The sequence below is a fragment of the Salvelinus namaycush genome, chromosome 20, assembly GCF_016432855.1.
Source record: "Salvelinus namaycush isolate Seneca chromosome 20, SaNama_1.0, whole genome shotgun sequence".
In the NCBI taxonomy this organism is placed as follows: domain Eukaryota; kingdom Metazoa; phylum Chordata; class Actinopteri; order Salmoniformes; family Salmonidae; genus Salvelinus; species Salvelinus namaycush.
In genome coordinates, this window is record NC_052326.1 from 16,934,349 (window position 1) to 16,951,630 (window position 17,282).

Sequence of the window (17,282 nt, forward strand, 5' to 3'; positions counted from 1 at the left end):
TTAATAATAAGCGTTTCATTCCCAAATCTTTGAAGATCTGTACAACCTGGGACTTAACACATGCTCATAGAGTTACATCGTCTAATGTGTTTACTGCTGGCTGTGTGTATCACCTGTTTGTCAAAACCATGCTCCACTCCTCCCTCCTCCTCCTCTGAGGTGAGTCCATGGTCCTCTTCAGCTGAGAGCCCTGCTGGAGTATCGTTCATTGGGAAAGGCTCTGTGTAGGCACTGCAACATCAGGGAGAGAAGAGGGACATTACATTCACTGGCAAAGGTTTTACTATAGATGCTGCAAGAATGCAAAAAATACACATTCAAGCTTGCTGTTCATTTTTCAATTCACCTATCCCCTTGCCCTTGCGTGTATTATCCTCTCCGCTGTGTGTGTGTGTCCTACAGTAGTAACATGGATGACTGAAGCCAGATTGCCGGGACATTAACAGCATGAGTAGAAGCGTTTGTTTGGGGTCTTGCTGTGAACAGGTTCATCACAGCAAGACAGACCAGAGACACACACACACACACACACACACACACACACACACACACACACACACACACACACACACACACACACACACTGTTAGAAGTACTGTGATGTACCAATATACACACAGATACACACATTTCGGTAGAGGATATGATGAGTATGTTATATTTAAGCAATAAGGCCCGAGGGGGTGTGGAATATGGCCAATATACCACGGCTAAGGGCTGTTCTTAGGCACGATGCAATCCCGAGGTGCCTTATTGCTATTATAAACTGGTTATCAACTTAATTAGAGCTGTAAAAATACATGTTTTGTCATACCCCTGATATACGGTCTGATATACCACGGCTGTCAGCCAATCAGCATTCAAGGCTCGAGCCAGTGACGACTATAACAGATCACCCTGTAGAGACAGAGGCTATTACAGGCCTGTACTGCATCTATACCCTCTCAGCCCCTGAGTACCAAAGGTTAAAAGAGTTCCTAGCTGGACTTCATATTCACTGAGACACAGTCATCCTTCATCTTGCCCTTACCACACTGTAGGCTCTCACACAGGACCTGGTGCTATTGGCTGGGCTGGAGGAGCATTACTCATCTGTGACCTCCCTTTATCCCCCTGAGGGGCCAGGTCACACTGGGGGTCCCAGGTGATGGTGATAGGGCTAGAGAGTCCCTGTGAACCTTTGAGTCATAGGAGCTCATAGTTACTATATAGCTGGGCTATCTAAAATGGAGTTATACATTTTCTTGCGATCAAAACTGTTTCAGCTTTTGCACTGTGCCATAGTTCATCACCATCCTCAGCTTCTCCAATAATATAGTGCTGTTTAAATAGTAGGCCTAGGCTACTAAAGGCATACTCTCTATCCCCCAGTGTCTGGGCACAGGAGTCTTTTCTTGCGCAACCTCTGTTATAATAGGAAGCCCAAATGGTTTCCTTTCTTAATCGAATTCCACGTTTAGTGCAAATATGTTTTGTTGGTTGCATACAGTATGTGTTAGACATATACACCGAGTGTTAAAAACATAAGGAACTCTTTCCATGACATAGACTGACCAGGTGAATCGAGGTGAAAGCTATGATCCCTTATTGATGTCACTTGTTAAATCCACTTCAATCAGTGTAGATGAAGGGGAGGATACAGGTTAAAGAAGGATTTCTAAGCCTTGAGACAAATGAGACATGGATTGTGTATGCCATTCAGAGGGTGAATGGGCAAGACAAACTATTGAAGTGTCTTTGAACGGGGTATGGTAGTAGGTGCACCGGTTTGTGTTTTTTTCACGCTCAACAGTTCCCCATCTGTAGGCAACTTGTTTGCTGTTTAGTCCTTGGAGGACCTCTTGTCTGTTTCAAATGTCCAGTACCTGTAAAAAGTTATGGGAGCGGGCACATTCCTGTGGTCATGACATCATCCTGCAAGGGCGCCAATATTATAAAGGAGTCAACTGTGAATAGGGAATTAATAAATTACATTTATTTTATGAACGGGTTCCGATTTAAGATTATGTCTGCTTATTATTAAGGATTTTGAAATGAAGGATTTGGAAACATGCCTTTTACATTGATTACCAGTTATGTGATTCATTGTAATTTTGACAGTGGTATGTCCCAGGCAGGGATTAAATGATTATAAGCATCTGTTTTGATCTCCGGTAGATTTGGTGTGGTAAACGTGAGGGGAGGCTGACGTGAGCATGGCATACCCCAACCTGAGTCTCAATGAGATAGACAGGTTTGCTTGCTCCAAGTAATTTCCTTTTCATTGAAGTATTATTGAGCAGTTTGAAATATTTGTGATTATTTGTAAATATTGCCAATTACACATGTGGACCATCATATTCAACTATAAGTAAAAGCTTAACTTCTGCACATGATCCTGCATCAAAATGCTCAGTTTCTCCTATAATATTTCATAGTACTATCCTTTCTCTGTCAGTGTCTAGGCACACAAGACATAATTGGGATCATATAGCAATACAGCAGTAGAGAGCTACATTAGTGACAATATGTATAAACCATTACTGAACAGTTAGATTGAAATATTGGCATTTCAGTGCCCACTGAGGGTAATTTCTCACCAGAGTCACCAAGAGTGATTTCCTGCTCAACCTCTGTTATAATAGGAAGCGCAAATGTAATGGTTTATTATCCTGATTTATTCTACATTAAAAATTCCAAAATGTTTCCCTGGTTCCATATGTAATATATGTCCTCAATCACACTATATAATTTTGCTATCAGTAAAACTGCTTCCTACGAACAATACTTGAAAGACTTTAAAATGCTCATTACACGGCAATATAATTATGCCAGCAATCTCTTTGCCTTTGCACCCAGTGTCTTCTTTAATACCTGGGAGTTAAATCTAATGTGACAAATTCAAAAGTGATTTTCTATTAAAAGACCTATATATGTCCCCCTTTTCCAAGGATTAGATGGGGCATGTAATATGTAAAACATTGAGTATTAAAATATGTGTTAGATGCAATCAGAAGGGTATTTTCTGTCTTCGTAATAATACTATTAAAGAAAATAGGAATACGGTCATTAGTCGACTTGACATGGGAAATGTAAACGCAGATGTGGATTTAAAAACGTAACAGTTTTAAATTGTTTTGAGCTGCTTATGTTGATCATTATGTGTGATCTACGGCTGTTGTGCTGCTAGTTGTCTGACAGTGTTGTATGAGGTAGCATGCTTAGAGCCTGTCCCCTGACTGTGACTGCCATGATAGAGCATCAACGCAAACAACAGGAGAGCATCTGACAGGCTATTTCTCTATTGAGTGAGACCTGGTGTTGTCATACTGTGAGAACCCTGCTTAAATGGTCCAGACTGGGTCCCGCTGACTCTTTACGGTAACCACTCCTCTGTTCTACCAGTGAAGACAACAACAGCACATTGTAGTTGTAGGTCGGACCTGACATTCCTGACAACACCACACCTCGTCTTGTTGTTCCAGTCCTGGGGGAGTCTGGGAACATCCACCCTGCCTTGCCCTCACACCCCACCCCGCCATGGTGGCCCCCATCGCCTCCGTCTTCCCCCTACCCCTCAGTCCGGTCTCCCTCGCTCCCTCCGCCCTTGTCTTGCATTTCCTGTAAACAGCAGGGTGGAGTGTAAGCCTATAAGGCAGGACTCTTCCTCCCTGGGGATTACCTGGCAATGACCTCAGAGGGCCTGGCTCCAGGCCTGCTGTACCCCACGCCCTGCCCTGCCGCACCAGAGACCGCCCAGCCACCACGGTAACAGTGGACAGCCACCACCCTCTACAACAATGCACTCAGGACGTCTCTCTGAGCAGAACTAACACAGCACAGAGGCAGAGAGGAACTACAAAGGAGAGGATACACTAGAGGCTGCACTAGGAAATTACCAATCATACTGCTGTATCCCAAGGTCCACTTTCAGCCTTTTACCATAAGAAATAAGAATAATTGCCTGGTCTCTTTCTCTCTCTGTCTTCCTCTCGCTCTCTCTCTAAGACTAAAAACATAAGTTAAATTACTACAGCAGCAAAATGATATACAAACTATTGTGGTTTTGTCTGTTGTGGGGTTATTCCAGTGGGACGACATTAGTTAATTGGTGCTGTTGATCTGACTGGTACTGCATGGTAAAGAAAGTCATCACAGAGCACATTGACTGCGTCCTGAATCAAACACAAGCACCGCCAAGATGCCTTCCTTGCCAACTAGGTTAGCAAGACAGTCTCAGTCAGACTCCATGAGTTTCAACTCTGAACCAGCAGAAACCTTGTTTAAACAGGCAGGCACGCACATTCATTAATAGCTGCATATATTCTAACTTTACATTTCTTTATCCCGCTTATGTTTATACTTACAAACAAAATGTGCTTTTCTTTGCCTTTCTCTGCTAAACAGTGTTTGAACTGGACATGAATCAAACCTGGTGTAAAATGTTGTATGCTGTAGCAACTTTCTGTCTTTGTGGTAACTATTTGCCTTCTTTTGTGGGTATATCCCCTTGTCTCATTTCCGCCCACTGTCCCTTGGTCCCTCTGCCCTCAACAGTCCCGATCCTCTCTGTTGGGCGGCGAGAGAAGAGTGTTAAGTTAACTTCTGAATACATGCTCAATAAATCACCCTGCCATCATCGGCCCGCAGGGCTAGGACAGTAGCAATGTCAACCCCTCAGCAAGAGCTTAGCAGGAAAACATACACACAAATGCACACACACACACACACACACACACACACACACACACACACACACACACACACACACACACACACACACACACACACACACACACACACACAGCACAGACACAGCACAGACACAGCATCCCTGGCAACAGAAGTCTATCCAAGGAGAATGCAGCCGAGGCGACAGGACAGAAAGGCCCCTTTAGATCAGTTAGGTTTCAGACTTCTACCAAACAATGAGCCCAATCGATAACGTCACCAGCAGAAAAGATCCTGCTCTGGGGGACTATTGTCTGAGAAATGGAGGAGATTCAAACGTGTGGCACATTGGTTTCCAACAAACTCCAGATAAACAGTAAGGTCATTGATCATGATAGGGAATGGTATTCATCCACGGAGACTCGCAGTGCCTATGAAGTCGACAATAAGCCTGGTTTTGTGAGAAAGGCTTCCCTCTGAGAAAACATGCAGGCTTACGGTAGCCTCTTCTAAAAGAGAACATGCATGGAACTATGGGTCAAATATGCATGGGAAATAAGCAACATATTAAACTGTGAATCAAAATATACAATAATTGCATAATACAACTCTCGATCTAAAATGTCTAAATAAAATGAATGAATTCAAATGATTAATATACTGTGAGTGTGAAATAAGCAACTTTGCACGAAGCATAATGGCAGCTGTGGCAATTTCCAAGGAACTGGTGTGAAAAAATTCATTTTTTTTTTTTTAAGAGGCCTGTAGTAATGGCCTGTGCCCTATGAACGCACACCAGCCATCAAACAGGTGTCTAATTGTGACTGCGGGTGGCCTGGGCTGGCTGTAGAGAGTGGTGGCAGAGACCAAAGAGAGGGACATTTGGTCCTACAGTAGCAGGTCCCAGTGATTGCTCCTCCTATCTCTCTCTGCTGTAAATCTCTCCATTCCTCCAGGGCTCAATCAAAGAGAGGCACTCAGGGAAACCGCCTTCAATAAAAGCGATCCTAAACTTCACCACAAATCTCCGGGACAAGAGAGCAATTAAACCAACCCACTCTTACTCCTCCCCCTTCTTTCTCGTTTTCTGCCATCACTTTGTCTCATTTCCATGGCTCTCCCTCTCTTTCTTCATCTACTTTCTGTTCCTCATCACACCTTTCCCTCCCTCTCTTTCTAGCACCCCCTTTCTCTCTCCTCTTTGGTAATCCAAGTCCCCTTGTCCTGCTTTCTACAGTACCTCTATCTCTCCCTCTCTCTCTCCCACCCACCCACCCTCCCACACACTCTCTCTCACTTTTAATTTGAACCCATAATTACTTCTATTGTGAATAAACCTGAGCTCTGTCTACGGTGCTCAGTCTGTGAGCTATTCCATCCCCTCAGACACACTATGAAGCCAACACCAGATGCGAACCTGAAATCCAGGAAATGAGAAAGCGGGATAAGCTCTCCCACAAGCATTGTCCATCTTCCCAAACTGAACGAGCCTCGTCAAATCAGGCTGCTCATCTCTCACAGAACACAACACTCTCCAAGAAATCTGGTCAGCCAGGAGCTGATGTTCATTTGAGCTAGTTATCTTGAAGCTGGTCTGGAGATTGCAATGTTGAAGTGATGGAGCCTGGCCAAACCAGTCCACTGAACAACAGGGGAGAGTGGTTATGGGGAAGAGCCCTCTCTGCCGACTAGGGTTGCAAAATTCTGGTAACTTAAAACAATTACACGTTTTTCAGAAATCACGGTAAGACGATTTCAGGATTTCATGCTTATTCCCTCCTGATTCTAGGAATCATCCAACTGGGATTTCATACTTATTCCCTCCTGATTCTAGGAATCATCCAACTGGGATTTCATGCTTATCCCTCCTGATTCTAGGAAGCATCCAACTGGGATTTCATGCTTATTCCATACTGATTCTAGGAATCATCCAACTGGGATTTCATACTTATTCCCTCCTGATTCTAGGAATCATCCAATTGGGATTTCATACTTATTCCCTCCTGATTCTAGGAATCATCCAGCTGGGATTTCATACTTATTCCCTCCTGATTCTAGGAATCATCCAACTGGGATTTCATACTTATTCCCTCCTGATTCTAGGAATCATCCAACTGGGATTTCCGTAAAACCAGCGAATTTTGGGAAAGTTTCCGGAATTTTGCAACCCTAATGCAGACTGTACACTATCTATGGGTTATTTTTCAGTTCAGACGACCACTGAAGAGGCCCAACATCCGTGATCATGAATTTGTTACACGGCATAATAAATTACTGTACCTCTCAGGCTCCTGCTCAGGTGACTGGGGTTTGCTGTCGATCCCAGGGAAGCTGTTCATATCCACATAGCCATCGTTGTCATTAGAGGGGGCCACTATGCGTTTGGGGTCCTCAAAGAAATCTGTGACTTTCATGGATCTGGTAGGTCTGCCGCCAGGACGGATCTGGATGTTCTCATAGTCAGAGCTCATAGCTGGGATGTTCTCATATTCAGACGTGTCTGCACTGGGGAAGGAGATGGAGCGGGGTTTGGTCAGGGGGAGGGGCATGAGGGGGCGGCGGGAGCGTTCCTCGAAGGACTCCACCCTGGACACGCCCCTGCTACCATAGGCTTTAGGGTCTTCTTTCCTGAGGTCTTTGTAGAGCAGGAAGGTGGAGGGAAGGTCTGGAGGGCGCTGCTGGGGCTTCACCATACGAGACTGGGACTGGGGCTGAGGGGAGCCAGTGCTCCTGCGCTCCAGTTCCAGGATTCTCGTTGGGCCATGGTGGCTGGACTCAGAGGAGGAGCGCGAGGAGCGTATGCTCCCGTCACCAAAGCCTTTAGTGTCCGTTTTCCTCTTGAACTTCAGGGCCAGGAAGCGCTTGAATGAGGACTTATTCTTCTTGGGCTTGCTGTCTGTGGACTCAGGAGAGACGCTGATCAGGAGGGATGGGGAGCTCTTAGTAACCGGTCTCTTGGTGATGTAAGCCAACTCAAAGGGAGGTGGGATGTCCACCAGAGAGGTTGGCATGGAAACATCGCTGGACGACTGGTGGCTCCGCTGAGAGAAGCTTCCGGAAGAAGTGCTAAAACATGGCAGAGAGAGGGTGTCATCTGTCCTTTTCATCCTGCCATCATCCTTCAGGGATTGGTCGGCCTCTGTGTGAGCTCCCAATGACAGTTCTCGACCCTCTGCGGAGTATGAGTTTGGGTGTGGTAAGAAGTGGCGTGGCTTCAGAGAGGGGATGAGTCTGTTGACCTCAGGCTGCTCAGGACGTCGCAGAGGTTCTCCGTTCTGGTCTAAAGCCACAGTACAGTAGTCATAAGTACTCTGGTACTCTGATGTCTCCTCAGGAACCGTCTCAGGGACATAACCCGAAACCTTCCCAGAGTAGGAGCGCGACCGCGTCACAATGCTCTTCCGGTCCAGAGACATAAAGTTCTCCCCCTCAGAGTCAAAGCCGGCCTCCTCATAGATGTGCTCCTCGCTGTCTGAGTCTGAGTCCTCTTGATAAGGTACGATGTGGCAGTCTAGCTCCTCTATGTCCTCCTCGAAGGCCTCTGTTGTGTGGGCGAATACCACCCTGTTGGTGAGCTCTGGGGTCCGTGTCCGGTCCAGGTCTGCTGGCACTGTGATGTTACACAGCCTGAGACGGGGCTGGCAGCTGTTCCGCTGGCTGGAGAAAGCCTGCTCACGCTTGGCTGTTCTCTCTCTCACACTCCTCCCTCTGATCTGCTTCCTCTCCATGTCATCCGTCTCATCATCGTCCCCAATCTCCACATAGTCCTCTGATGAGGCACCGTCCAGCTGCTGAAAGTCATGGGCCTCGGGGCAGAGGGAGTCATCGATGTCTGCATATTCATCCACATCTTCCATGGCTGTTTCTATGTGTTGGCTGGATTGTTCAGGAGTGTCCTGGACCTCACTCTCTCTCCGTTTATCCTCTAGCGCTTCCACATCGTCTGATGACAAATAATAAGGCTCTTGGTTAGAGGTGCCTGCTGTGTCCATCTCCTTTGTAGTGTGTGGTTTGTCACCACAGAATGTTTCATCGTGATTCACCTCAGGGTCAGCGGTGCTCATCCAGTCAGCAGGCACCGCCTCGATGACGGAGTAAGGTCCAAACACATCCTCAGTGCTGCCAGAGAAACGGAAATGGCCAGAGGGGTCCTTGGTGGCACGCTCAGGCTGCCACACACCTGTGTCACCGGGCTCACCAGTGTCACATGTGTAAACAGGCTCATCTGAGGGGCCAATCACATCGTAGGGATACTCCTCGCCGACGGGTGGAAGTGTACAGCAGTGTGCTCCCAGTAAGAGATCCTCTGCTTCCTCTTCAGCCTCATCAGTGGGTACCTTACACTGTACATATTCACCACCAGGGGAGCTGACTTCCTCTTCAAGCCCACTGTCAGTGTCTGCAACAAGCTGACTAGGGTTGGTCCCATGATCATGCTCTTCGGTGTCTGGTTCTTCAACATCTTCTTCTGGGTACCCTATAGGTTCATCAGATGTTTCAGTCTCCTCAGCTAAACTCTGATTATCTTCCTCCTCCGCTTTGATTCCCCCCCCTTCCTCATCTCCTCTCTCACACAGAAACACATTGTCACACTCTGGATGATGTTCAGGGTCCACAGATGTACCATCATTGTCACTCTCAGGTGGGTTCAAGTCATCTGCTGCTGTACAGTTTTTGTCCTCTGCAGCAATGTGAGTGTCAGATGAACCAGTGTTCTCAATTTCAGATGCCTTGTTCTCTCTCTCTATCTCATCCCCCTCCTGCTCATTCTCCTTCTCACCATAATCTGTGATGTCATTAAGGATTTCCTCTGGTGCTGCTTCCTCCTGGTTGTGATTTGTGGAGTGGGGTATGGGGTCCTCTGACCCTTCCTGGTGGTCCTTAGGTTCCCCCTCTGAGGAGGTCAAGTCTCCATTGCTCAGACCGTGAGGGGGGCATTCCTCCTCCTCTGCCTCTGTCTCAGATGAGGAGGGTCTGGGCATTGCAGCGGTGGGAGGTTTGGGACCCCGGGTAGAGGGACAAGGCTTTGACATCAGTTTGGACTGCACCTTGATCGTTAGGTGACTCCGGATCTTTGGTCGGGGAACTTGGAGTCGCTTCTGTAAATCTGGAAAGGAAATGACAAAAGTGTGATTCATTGCAGTTCAAATACAATGTTCGATCTCAATAGTAGTTGAAGTAGTAGTTGAAATAGTAGTTGAAGTAGTAGTTGAAGGTGCAATATCCTACCTAGAATAATCTTTCATTAACCTTTTATACATTTGGTCTGCTTTGGTTGTATGGATATAAAACAAGCAATCCCTTAGCCTTGTTTTCATTTGTAAAGAGGAAGGCTGCAGATATGTCTCAAACTCCGTGACATGCAGATGGCTAGAGGGGACGCATCTAGAGGAAAAACAACAAATCCATAGGGAACATACTGTAGGAACAATAACATCTACCTGAGTGGAATACAGAGACGTATTGCATGCTCTACACTTTACAGCGTATAGGGCATGATCATAAATAAATTACATCAATTGATTACAAAATGACATGTGGAGACAGAGCCAAACTAACTTTTATTGTCTTTTACCTCTGTGTCAAAGTCCCCTGTTTAGAAAATCAGATACTGTATGCAGCATGTACCTCACAGTCAAGTCCAGTGTTTTTTACCAACTTGCTTTGAAGGGTGGAAAACCTGTCAAAGATAGCTGACTGGTTGATACGTCTTTTGGTGAAACACACCCTTACTTAACAAAACTTATACACCCCTGGTCTCTTCCTGTTATTTAGTACCTGCCCTGACGCACATCCTATTAAACTTTGCGTGCACTCTGTACTCTCCCTCCTTGTCCATCTGTCTGCCTCTCTGTCTCTGTGTGCGTGTCTGGCTGTCTGTCTTATCTGTACGTCTTATCTGTCTGTCTGTCTGATCTGTCTGTCTCTGTCTGTCTGTCTGTCTGTCTCTGTCTGTCTGTCTGTCTGTCTGTCTGTCTTATCTGAGTGTCTTATCTGTCTGTCTGTCTTATCTGTCTGTCTCTACCTCCCTCCCTCCCTGTCTGTCTGTCTGTCTGCCTGCCTGCCTGCCTGCCTGCCTGCCTGCCTGCCTGCCTGTCTGCCTGCCTGTCTGCCTGTCTGCCTGTCTGTCTGTCTGTCTGTCTGTCTGTCTGTCTGTCTGTCTGTCTGTCTGTCTGTCTGCCTGTCTGCCTGTCTGTCTTATCTGTATGTCAGTCTGTCTGTCTGTCTGTCTTATCTGTATGTCAGTCTGTCTGTCTGATCTGACTGTCTGATCTGACTGTCTTATCTGTCTGACTGTCTTATCTGTCTGTCTGTCTGTCCTGTCTGTCTGTCTGTCTGTCTGTCTGTCTGTCTGTCTGTCTGTCTGTCTGTCTGTCTGTCTGTCTGTCTGTCTGTCTGTCTGTCTGTCTGTCTGTCTGTCTGTCTGTCTGTCTGTCTGTCTGTCTGTCTGTCTGTCTGTCTGTCTGTCTGTCTGTCTGTCTGTCTGTCTGTCTGTTTGTCTGTCTGTTTGTCTGTCTGTCCCTCTCTCTCCCTGTTGTTTTCCAACACTGCTAATGAACTATTCCAGCAGACTCCCATTGAAGAACTCGACGCAGGAAGTCCACGAAGGAAGGACATTAACAGCGTGCCCTCACTCCTCCATGAACCCTTCTAGGAGTACAAATTCTAACAACACAAATGGACTTCCTTTTTGTCATTCTTCCCCTGACACACACACATACACACACTCACACACTTTTTCTGAAAAGGCCCTTTCAGTGGGTAAAATAACAATAAAACAGAGAAAAAACAAACGTCCAGTCCCACAAAGTCCTTCTGCAAACAACAGGATATGAATTACGCAACAAGAATTCAATTAAAACAAACGCTTGAAAAACAAAGGAAAGATAGAAAAAGAGGACCATGACTGTGCCAAGCTCACAGGATAATCATGAAATATCCCCCATCATATAATATTTTATTTCTATAAAATACTCTGTGAATAGGCCAATCATCACAGTGCAGTAGAAATGCAGTAGAGCTACCTTTGGCTTCACCTCTAAAGTGGCATAAATAATCCCATCATACTGTACCTCATACAGTATAACCGATATAGGATTTTTGGATCCAATACGGATTCTGATTTTAGAGTGGAAAAAATTCACCGATATATCGCCCGATATTTTCACAATTATAGCTGGAATTCAAAATATACCTTTTTTCTGTATGGATTGTGCTTAATAACATGCCACATGAATCGCCCGAACAGCTAAAGGACAGAACTACACAAACTGGTAAACCTATTATGGTTAATTGACTTTAATTCTGCAATAGCTGTTATCTCACCCAAAGTGAGATTTGACCCCCGATTAGTTGATCTATCAAAGAAAAGGAAAAAGTCCTTTAAAAAAAGAAAAACTAATCGAAACAATAACCTACACCTGTTTGGTCTCTGATCCTGTAGTGATTTTAGTTATATAATTTGTTCTCCAATGCTATTTCAAGTGGTGTAGGAAAAAAATTACATTTGTTTAACACAAAATTGAGAAATGCTATATCTCTTTTGCTCTCTCTCTCTCTCTCGCTCACACACACACACACTTGGAGTATCCTTTATGTAAACACAGTAAGTAGACGAGTAGGCTATATCAGGCTCCCAATTTATTTTCTTGAATATGCATCGCCACTTGAATTTTAGCCTACATACCTGTGTTCATTTTGGGACATCATCCGCTATAGCAACCGAGAGTTATCCACACGCATTAATCAACCGCCACTATGTCCACAGGTTCTGTGAACTTATCCCAAATTCATGCTGAAAGTATTCAAGTGGTATAAATTCAACATTTCACAATTTTCTCTGGTTGTTTTTCCAAGTACTGGCTACTACTCTGTCAAGGTAGTACCTGTTTGTCTACAGAGCCGGCATCCCTTTTGTTGAGCTGATGCCCGACTGGTGCGCTCGCGAAGTATACCGGAGGCGCTCTGTCGCGCATCCTGAGAAGGAAGGTCTATCTCGCAGACAAGGAACACTGACCAAACCCACTTCATCCACATTCAACTCTATAAAAGTGTTGCATTTTGAATTACAATAGCTATATATGTACACCATAAATGAATGTATTTCAAATGAGCAAATCGTTTTTTTTTTATTGCTAATTATTTGTGACCTATTTACCTACCTGAAATTGATTGATTTGGATTTGTTAGAACTTTGATGTATTTGACACGTCAGTACAGAGTTGGATGCATTGAATGTGTAAGTATCCCAGGCTATAAGCATAATGAGACATTGTTCATATTAAGAGGGTAGTAGTTTCTAAACCTCTGGTTTCAGTGTCTCAAATTATTCACATATGACTAAAACAAATGTGCATTTAAATAAGAACAGTAGCTTTCCTTTTCATTATTGATATCTTTATTGATATAGAATGAACACAATTTGAATCTGAGATAGGACTGAGTACTCTGTCAGCATAATCAGTTTGAGTCATGATAAACTTGTGTTGTAATACCTAATATTCCAGAACATATTTGTCCCTAAAACATTTCCATTTCTATGAACTCTAAAGTTCCCCAAAACAGTTTCTAAAAACAGTTTCTAAAAACAGTTTCTTTGGGACACCAAAAGCGTTTGCTATTGGCCCGACTTCCTGGCTCAGCATCTGTTGCATGATTGGAGGAAAGCAACCCTTTAAAAACCTCTCTTCATAACAGGAAACCTCTCTCCCTGTTTCCTGTACAACAGGCAACACTTCCTTAGCAACAGATGGACAAGGATGGCAACATTAACCCCTTAGGTAGGCTAATGTGGGATGATTGAGTGGTGCTGTGGCTCAAGGAAAGCCAAACTTACAGTAATCTCCAACTGAGACTCAAACTGGGGCTGTTCAAGGACACAGAGACGTCCTGAAACACAGGGGGAGACTGGGATAGTCAACCACCTGGGGCCTCTCTTTTGGCAGCTCGCATCGCTGGTTAAACGGCCACACGTTGGGAGGGGACAATCTTACCTCTCTATTCTTTTCTTCTTCACACTTGAAGGTCAGACGCTGCAGCTGATCCTCCCGGGGATAAAACAGAAGTGGATGGAGAAAAGTACAATAGAATAATCACCTTGAATCGCTGGAGGGCACATGGCCTGTGGACTGCAGAGGTATGCTATGTGTTACACGTAGCATGCTCCCCAGTCCAGATGGCTTGGTGCAGAAAGCACTGTGTGTTGCAGATCTATTAGGTCGCAGTAGGTGATCCAGGTCCTTGAGACTGTATCTGAAATATGTTTTGCACCTTCTACTGTATGTGGAGTTTGTATTATGTTAAACAGGCTGATTAACTTGTGCAAAGCCTCAAATGATAACGTGAATCATTACACAGAGTGGAGTTTTGCTTGTTGTTGTCATGGAATATTCACGGCATATTAGCCTACTATTCAAGCCAGCCAGGTCAATGTTATATATCAGTAGCACAGTTGCAGTGCCTGCCCTTTTGTTATCCAGATGGAAAAGTAACTCTAAAGATAGCTCTGGCCTGGCAGTGCCAGTTGTGTTTCTCTTTGGATTGTGCTGTATTCAGTGTAGCTAAATCTGACCTTTTTTGGTTTCACTATTATTTCACAAATATGATTAGCAGTTGGAGGACGGGTCTTGTGTAATGTGTCATGATAGATGTGGACAGAAAAGAGAATGGGTTCAGGGGTAAATATCCCTACAGACGTAGCACAGACCATAAAACAACATGTTTTGAACTCAGGACGCACATTTTCTGGACTACGAGGGTCTATGTGTGTGCAGTGCTCTATCCCACCACCTGGAACACAGGCAGAGAGAGAGAGAGCGAGAGAGAGAGAGAGAGAGAAAGAGAGAGAGAGGGAGGACATCAGGACAAACATGTCAAAGAACGAGAGAATAACCCCCCCCCCCCCCCCCCCTCCATTCCCTCTGCTGCCCCAAACAGGAAAGAGATCAGGGAAAGAGGTCATCAACTTGTTCTCAGCCCTCTAGACATATGGAGATGTTTCGTAACACCTGCTCTGCTACACACTGGACCTGGACGTGCTCAGTGTTTTTGTCCCCAGTTTAAATTGTCAGACATTATTTCTGTAGTGCAGCCAATTACTGGAAACCACTGTTTTAGTTGGTATGAATTCTCACTTCCAAACATTGCACAATGTGTCCTTACTGTGTGTCCTTGATGTATTACCTGTAAAGTTCAATTCAATGGAATTCTTAGCCTTGATTATACTTTAGTTGGAAAGGGTTGTAGTGTACTGATGAGTGTGATTTCAGAAGGCAGTCAAGGAGAAATTCTTATCTCCTTAATTAAAATGACCTCAACACCTTTGTAATTAGTGGATGGTAAAGTGTGACACACGTCTGAAACACTGAAAGAGTATTGGCACATTTTATTGATCACAAACCTAGACAACCAATAAATCCTTTAGAGGCTTGCTTGTTTGACCTGAGGTTTACACCCAAATTAAGTCACTTGAGTATTGAAGCATGGAAATTAAATGAAAACACGATCAAATTAAGACAAACCACTTCAATGAATTCAGTTGATTGTGTGTAAATTGACCTGCGTCGGATGAATATCGTGACCCAAATCCACAGAAATAGTACATCTGGCCAAAGAAGCATAGGTATTTTTCTCTATACCAAAAGTAAAATAAAAAACCCTGGTGTCAGAAATGTGCGTGTACTACAGTATGCTCTCACAACAGCATAAACTAAGGACCACTACTCACACCTCCCCCAGTGACACAGCCTGGAGTACAGTATTGCAGTAAACAGGTAGACCTGGGATGTCAGCGCTTTATCAAAAAACAGCAAAAACAGCAAATTATTCCCCACAGGCCCAAGAACCTCCAACCAATCAATACAGCAGACCTGTATCACCACAGCCACCGAAACCAACCCAGATTCCATAATACATATTGCAACAGCCTTATGTCTGGTTCTTTTATTTACTGCACTGTAACATTTGTGTTAGTACTGGGTATAATAATTGTAGAGTTTTTCCTCAGATGTGCGGTGCTTGAGCGTTTTGTGCATTATGTCTCATTATATGGCACTTCTCTGGAATCTCTGTAATGATCTTTGTGTACGATGAAAAAGGTAAAACCTACATAATAATTAAATGCCTCTAGCTGTGTTTCCCCAGTTAATAACAAGGTATAATTCCTGTCTGTCTAAAGGGCAGTGCCACTGTACAATGGCTGTCGAATCCCTTTGAATTAGCCGAGAGCCTGGAGAATAAGAGGTCAGCTTCTGATAACAGGCCACTTTGTTATTAGACTTTCTCTATTCATAGAGAGACAGTCCTCCAAGCTTGACTGTAAAAACAACAATTTATAGGCTCAAAATACAACCCCTCAAGAAGCATAGTAAAAAGAGTTGTGTATGGCCTTTAAAATAAAGCACTATGGCACAATCAAAACATTAGCCGATGGCCTTTAGCCCTATAGATTTATGAGCACTGTAAAGATCTATCCTATTGAGAGTGTTTGTGCACATACTGTATATGGCTTTATATTTCCTCATTCTCTGCAACATGTTTCTGTTTTTCATCGTAATAGGACTGAACAGTTACGGTATGTCTCGTGGTTCTGCCCATGATATCATGTGAAATCCCTAGTTGTGTTATCAGGCTCAGTATAGCCTGTGGTACTAAGGGGCAGGTCTTTGTCTGAAGGAAATATTAGGATAATGAAACAATGCCTTTGCCTGGATTTACTCCTCCTGTGGACTGTGATCTTTCAGCCAAAGGAGACTGGGAAGATGCAGATACTACTGTAGCCCAAAAAATATATTTGGCAATGCTTTGCATTGCATAGGCATTATTCCAGTGTAACTATATGGGAATAGGTGATGTAATTACACTGCACAAGGATTTAACAAAAAAAATGACAGCAACAGTAGATGTTTTTGCTCAAGAAGTGGAATGTCCATTTAGACGTTTATGCAAAATGAACAATAACTTCAACACAAACTATAACTCAGTGGTCATTTTGTAAGCCGAGGCTATGTCGTCTAACCTTTACAGTGGAAAAAAATGGAGTGCATTTACACAGGCACAACCATAAGAAAGAAAACATATGTGGGGGGGTTTCACATTGCATTGACAATGCATCTTTCGTCATTCTGCCTGTGTGTATATATGAGTGAGTAATGTGACATCTGGATGCTGGTTTGCTCAGCGATAGCCCACTACAGAAGTAGGGAAAACACAGAAGGTTGTTGTTTTTGGTTCTTCTGCCAGACCTGTGTGACTTCTACACAAAGATGACAGGGTGGTCTCTTATCCCCACCACCCTCCCAAAAACACTGCTTCTTGGCAGCTCAGAGCACTTCCTTCTTGCTCAGGGCTGTCTGTTGGGACAATATCAGTAGCTCCACCTTTTTTCCTCCGCCTTTGATTAATTACGTATTTTCTAATTACTGACGGACAGGAAATTAGAAATCTAGGTCAAAATAACATTATAGTTATTTAGTCAAATGGGAGCGCCAGTCTACGAGCGATGCATATTTAGTATTCACAGCTGACACTCAAAGTGAGTATCTCCACCTATCCTACACATAGTGCACCATTTTAACAGTTGCATTCTAAACTCATTTTTAATTAATGCCACGCAGAGTATTTGAAATGAGTTT

At 44.2% G+C, this 17,282-nt stretch overlaps 1 protein-coding gene across 2 annotated transcripts in view; it reads right to left on the reverse strand.

The window, feature by feature from the left end:
* LOC120065094 (FYVE, RhoGEF and PH domain-containing protein 5-like) overlaps positions 1-12,569 on the reverse strand; it is a 45,188-nt gene extending 32,619 nt beyond the window's left edge. For both annotated transcript variants that reach the window (XM_039015811.1, XM_039015810.1), the window contains exons 1-3: positions 12,338-12,569; positions 6,931-9,757; positions 114-231 (exon numbers count right to left, since the gene is read on the reverse strand). In XM_039015811.1, the coding sequence (XP_038871739.1) occupies positions 114-231; positions 6,931-9,757; positions 12,338-12,347 (2,955 nt within the window). In that variant the 5' untranslated portion in view covers positions 12,348-12,569. The remainder of the gene's footprint in view (positions 1-113; positions 232-6,930; positions 9,758-12,337) is intronic.
* Positions 12,570-17,282: the final 4,713 nt, after the last annotated feature.